This window comes from Rhinoderma darwinii, unplaced genomic scaffold (assembly GCF_050947455.1).
Source record: "Rhinoderma darwinii isolate aRhiDar2 unplaced genomic scaffold, aRhiDar2.hap1 Scaffold_653, whole genome shotgun sequence".
Lineage (NCBI taxonomy): Eukaryota > Metazoa > Chordata > Amphibia > Anura > Rhinodermatidae > Rhinoderma > Rhinoderma darwinii.
This window is the reverse complement of record NW_027464209.1, coordinates 47,854-54,351: the sequence shown is the minus strand read 5'-3', so window position 1 is coordinate 54,351 and position 6,498 is coordinate 47,854. Positions and strand designations below refer to the sequence as shown.

Below are 6,498 nucleotides of genomic sequence, written 5' to 3'. Positions count from 1 at the left end.
CAGCACTCCAACATGAAAAAAATGGTGGTTTATTCAATCCAAACTAACAGCAACGTTTCAATCCTACAATAGGATCTTTATCAAGCCTAGTGACACATCTACTCAGCAAGTTTATATATGTTTGAGACTCTTTTACATAATTAGTCTCATTATAAAACAATCAAATACAAAGTGTATGAAAACAAACATCATATATTGTGTACGGTATCATCATAAACATAGACATGATACAGAAAATACAGAAGTGTGTATGTGACATCGTGAATAACAATACATAATAACAAAAACATTAAAAACAACTGATTACATTATAATCATTTATGCAGCAGTGGTGTAAAATCCATTGGCATATCCTCACTCACCAATCAGAACTTCAGACTCAACTACTCCATTCAAGTGTGTTACAGCACTCTGCTGCATCCCTCGTGGTAATTGAAATTCGACACATCAGTGTAATCCCCCGAGGCGGAAGTAAATCATCACTCCGCAGCAGAGAGCATAGATCGCATCCATATGATGTAATGCGTGTCAATGCGTTCCACTGAGTAGCCCCATGTATCATGGCATCGTAAGTTGCTAAGCAACTGCTGTAACATTACTATAAACATCCATTGACACGGCTATGTCAGTCAAAAAGTCATGAATGTAAAAAATACAGATATATTAGTAAATGCTCCCTATAGTAAGTGATGGAGATATTAGGAATATCTAAAAGTAGCTTTATATCGGCTTTTAAAGATGATCCACACGTGGGTTCAAAGACCTCTGTATACAACCAAGTACTCAGAACGATCTTGTTCCCAGAGTTATGGGACCACATAGACACGTCTTCACGTGTCCAGGATGTCACATTATCCTCATACGTGTAACGGACCCATATTATCACACTAGTGATATGATATATCATAAGACAAAAGAATGCATGAGAATCCCTCTCGCTTTTAATATCTCTCTATCACTTAGAAACCTAATAGGAGACTAGAAACAATTCAACAAATAATAAACATATTTTATTGATGCAATAAGACTTGATGCATTGAACATAGCCCCGTCAAATATCATAGTACAATAACATTGAAAAATAATTAAAGAAGTTCCGAAGTTCTGTTGGGAGTGGTATTCCAATCTAAAAAAATACAAAACATAATTGTTTTTAGTATTTATAAGACATTGACAGTAAATATGAGATATAGATATTGATATTAATGTGTCAACAATCATCATACTGAAGAGAACATCAAGAGAACACGAGGGAACGGAGCTCATAAGGCTATTCTATCTACAACAAATTCTACATTAAGTCCACAAGGTTTTAAGGAGTTCAGTAAAAAAATCCATCTTAATTCTTTTTTGTGTAAAACCAGATGGCGATCACCGCCAAATTGTAATGGAGGAACATGGTCCAGAATCATAAATGTTAGATCCCTTTCATTGTGACCATGTTCCGAAAAATGTTTAGCTACAGGTAAATCAAGTTTCTTTTTACGTATAGAAAAACGGTGATTGTTTAGACGAGTTTTAAAGGAACAGGTGGTTTCACCCACATAAAGGAGGCCACAGGGACACCATAGCACATATATGACCCACTCTGAGTCACAGGTGAAATTGTGTTTAATTTTAAACTGTTGTCCAGTCAACGGATGTCTAAAAAATTCCCCTTTGCACATCAAAGCACAATTAACACATCTGTAACATGGAATATTGCCAGGTTTTAGTGGTTTAAAAATAGGTTGTGTCGTTTTCTTATGATCTGGCATTCTGGTTTTCACCAGTCTATCTCGAAGATTTTGTGGGCGTCTATAGGACATAAGTGGATCATTATTCAATACATCAATGTGTCCAAAACTATTGCTAATAATTGGCCAATGTCTATTCATAATTTTGGAAATGTCTCCACTTCTATCATTATAAGTAGAGATAAATGGAATACGTTTCCGTTTTTCATGTGCTGACGGTTTTTTAGACTGCAATAAACTGTCCCTCGCTACATTATCAATCTTCTTTCTATGTGTCCACAGTAATGTTTTGGGGTAACCTCTTTGTAAAAAGTTACTAACCATAGTGTCTAAAGATATATCAAGATCCTCCTGTCTGTCGGTATTGCGTTTGGCCCTAATCATTTGGCTGTACGGCAAGGACCTTACCATACTTCTCGGATGGCAACTATCAAATCGTAACAGAGTGTTCCTATCGGTCTCTTTCGTGTACATTTTAGTTCTAATTATATTATTCACAATAGATACAGTAACATCCAAGAATTGGATATTATCCATAGAATGTATCATCGTAAATTGAATATCATCATCTATTGAATTAAGAAACCTATGAAAATCAATTAATGTAGTGACAGTGTCAGTCCAAATGAGGAAGATGTCATCTATGTATCGCCACCACTTCAAAACATGTGAGAAGTGGTGGGATACATAGACCGACCCCTCCTCAATGTTGTCCATGAAAATGTTGGCGTACGTGGGAGCCATGTTAGACCCCATGGCCGTTCCTTTCAACTGAATATAATAACTCTCTTTGAATATGAAATAGTTAGATGTCAAAATAAGTTCCACTAATGAAATAATAAACTCACAAGTAGCATTGTCATAGTCAGAAGTCAATAATTTACGTCGTACAGCATCAAGACCCTTGTTGTGATCAATCGAGGTATAAAGAGATGTAACATCAAAGGAGACCAAAATGGACCCCTCTGGTAGTTTTATAGATTTTAATTTCTGTAGAAAATCAGTGGTGTCTCTAATATAAGATTTGGAGTTAATAGCAAAATTTCTCAGCACTTTGTCCACAAAGATAGAGATGTTACTTATTAATGAGCCCCGGCCAGATACAATAGGGCGACCTGGTGGGTTCATTAAATCTTTGTGGATTTTTGGTAATATATATAAGCAAGGAGTAACAGGAAATTCAACAGTGAGAAATTTATGTAGCATTTGATCAATTATATCTTCATCTAGAGCTGTTTTAATAAGTGAAGTAATTCTTTTTGAAATATCCTGTCTAGGATCATTTTTTAGTACTCTATATACATTGGTATCTGCTAGTTGTCTGTAACATTCTCTCAAGTACATATCTGAATCCATAACCACGATTGCTCCACCCTTATCAGCAGGTTTTATAGTGAGATCATGGTTATGGATCAACTCATCTAATGCCACCATATCAAGAGTAGTCATATTAGGCTGTTTAAAGCTCAATTCACACGTTTGAGACCTAAGTAAAGCAATATCTTTCTGTACTAGTTCTCTAAAGGTTTCTATCGCATGTGATGCTATAGGAGGTTGGAACACACTCTTATTAAATAACCCCAGTTTATTAAGTGATAGTATCGGAAGGGTATCCTGTATTACTGTATTAACCGGTTGTGTTTCAAACCAGACCTTCAATTTGATAGATCTGACAAAACTGTAAATATCCAACTCTAATTGAAACCAATCAATATGCTGATTAGGGCAAAATGACAACCCTTTTGATAATAATTGTAATTGTGTATGAGACAATTGATGTTGAGAGATATTTACCACTGTGGTTTGGGCAGAGTCCTCTTGGTGCTGTCCTGCACCGGTTTCTGCCCTTTCTGATGAGTAGATTTTTGAAAACGGGTTCTTCCTTCCTCTGCTTCTCCTACGACCTGCTCGTCTGGTTTTCTTCTTTTTGATTTGTCCAGTGGGCTGGAATCTAAAAAATCTTCATTATTACTTGGAGGATATTTCTTAGTATGGAATTGATTACGGGAATCGCTTTTATTGAAAGCCGGTTCATTGCTTCTTTTGTTGTCACGTCTAAAGGCTCCATCAGCATAATTGAGAGAATTGTCCCAAGTGTAAACACGTCCCATAGAATAATCTGTTTGATCACGGAACCATTTCTTCTTTTTGGTTTCTTCTATATCCATCCTCACTTTATTGAGCGTCATACGTAATTTCTCCATGTGTACATTAAAATCATCAGTTTGCACCAACGTTTTGAGTGTGTTCTCCAAATCTTGTACTTTCACCCTTAAAGATCTCAGATCTCTCTGCAAAAAATCCATATTAAGTAATATGGTTTCCAAGGCATATTTGCTTGCGAGTTGCTCATTTTTATTCCTGAACTCTTCGTGTTGCATATGCATCGTTGGTTTAAGTAAAATTCTCATCCCCCGTGGGATCATGTTGTTTCTATAGTATTGTCCCAATGTGAGTAGATGTAATTCAACATTAATCAGACGTCGTGACTCAAATTCCAGATTTCTCTTGATGTCAGTAATAGAAGGAACACTTAAAAATGACACATCACCCTCCGCTCCACTCAGGATTCTTTCAATGTCCTCTTCAGTAAAAACAGCAGCAGTATTGGATGAAACATTCCCAGCAGGTATATTGACCTGCTCCATGTTAAACGAGTAAATGATGGTTGAAAAAACGTGGTGCAAGCTAATGGAATCCAGATATAGCACACAAGAAGACAGCAGCACTCACTAATGAATAATCGACCAGGTGCCCAGCAAAACGTCCCGATCCTAGGACGTATAATGATATATAGCAGAAGAAAATTTGCAGCACTCCAACATGAAAAAAATGGTGGTTTATTCAATCCAAACTAACAGCAACGTTTCAATCCTACAATAGGATCTTTATCAAGCCTAGTGACACATCTACTCAGCAAGTTTATATATGTTTGAGACTCTTTTACATAATTAGTCTCATTATAAAACAATCAAATACAAAGTGTATGAAAACAAACATCATATATTGTGTACGGTATCATCATAAACATAGACATGATACAGAAAATACAGAAGTGTGTATGTGACATCGTGAATAACAATACATAATAACAAAAACATTAAAAACAACTGATTACATTATAATCATTTATGCAGCAGTGGTGTAAAATCCATTGGCATATCCTCACTCACCAATCAGAACTTCAGACTCAACTACTCCATTCAAGTGTGTTACAGCACTCTGCTGCATCCCTCGTGGTAATTGAAATTCGACACATCAGTGTAATCCCCCGAGGCGGAAGTAAATCATCACTCCGCAGCAGAGAGCATAGATCGCATCCATATGATGTAATGCGTGTCAATGCGTTCCACTGAGTAGCCCCATGTATCATGGCATCGTAAGTTGCTAAGCAACTGCTGTAACATTACTATAAACATCCATTGACACGGCTATGTCAGTCAAAAAGTCATGAATGTAAAAAATACAGATATATTAGTAAATGCTCCCTATAGTAAGTGATGGAGATATTAGGAATATCTAAAAGTAGCTTTATATCGGCTTTTAAAGATGATCCACACGTGGGTTCAAAGACCTCTGTATACAACCAAGTACTCAGAACGATCTTGTTCCCAGAGTTATGGGACCACATAGACACGTCTTCACGTGTCCAGGATGTCACATTATCCTCATACGTGTAACGGACCCATATTATCACACTAGTGATATGATATATCATAAGACAAAAGAATGCATGAGAATCCCTCTCGCTTTTAATATCTCTCTATCACTTAGAAACCTAATAGGAGACTAGAAACAATTCAACAAATAATAAACATATTTTATTGATGCAATAAGACTTGATGCATTGAACATAGCCCCGTCAAATATCATAGTACAATAACATTGAAAAATAATTAAAGAAGTTCCGAAGTTCTGTTGGGAGTGGTATTCCAATCTAAAAAAATACAAAACATAATTGTTTTTAGTATTTATAAGACATTGACAGTAAATATGAGATATAGATATTGATATTAATGTGTCAACAATCATCATACTGAAGAGAACATCAAGAGAACACGAGGGAACGGAGCTCATAAGGCTATTCTATCTACAACAAATTCTACATTAAGTCCACAAGGTTTTAAGGAGTTCAGTAAAAAAATCCATCTTAATTCTTTTTTGTGTAAAACCAGATGGCGATCACCGCCAAATTGTAATGGAGGAACATGGTCCAGAATCATAAATGTTAGATCCCTTTCATTGTGACCATGTTCCGAAAAATGTTTAGCTACAGGTAAATCAAGTTTCTTTTTACGTATAGAAAAACGGTGATTGTTTAGACGAGTTTTAAAGGAACAGGTGGTTTCACCCACATAAAGGAGGCCACAGGGACACCATAGCACATATATGACCCACTCTGAGTCACAGGTGAAATTGTGTTTAATTTTAAACTGTTGTCCAGTCAACGGATGTCTAAAAAATTCCCCTTTGCACATCAAAGCACAATTAACACATCTGTAACATGGAATATTGCCAGGTTTTAGTGGTTTAAAAATAGGTTGTGTCGTTTTCTTATGATCTGGCATTCTGGTTTTCACCAGTCTATCTCGAAGATTTTGTGGGCGTCTATAGGACATAAGTGGATCATTATTCAATACATCAATGTGTCCAAAACTATTGCTAATAATTGGCCAATGTCTATTCATAATTTTGGAAATGTCTCCACTTCTATCATTATAAGTAGAGATAAATGGAATACGTTTCCGTTTTTCATGTGCTG

At 36.1% G+C, this 6,498-nt stretch overlaps 1 protein-coding gene across 1 annotated transcript; it reads right to left on the bottom strand.

Annotated features, from left to right (window-relative positions):
- Nucleotides 1–1,045: 1,045 nt before the first annotated feature.
- LOC142727837 (uncharacterized) lies at nt 1,046–4,618 on the bottom strand. The gene is made up of 2 exons (XM_075849070.1): nt 3,531–4,618; nt 1,046–1,126 (listed from the first exon to the last, which is right to left on the bottom strand). Coding segments are annotated over exons 1-2 (855 nt in total). The 5' UTR covers nt 4,385–4,618; the 3' UTR covers nt 1,046–1,125.
- Between the last annotated feature and the right edge of the window lie 1,880 nt (nt 4,619–6,498).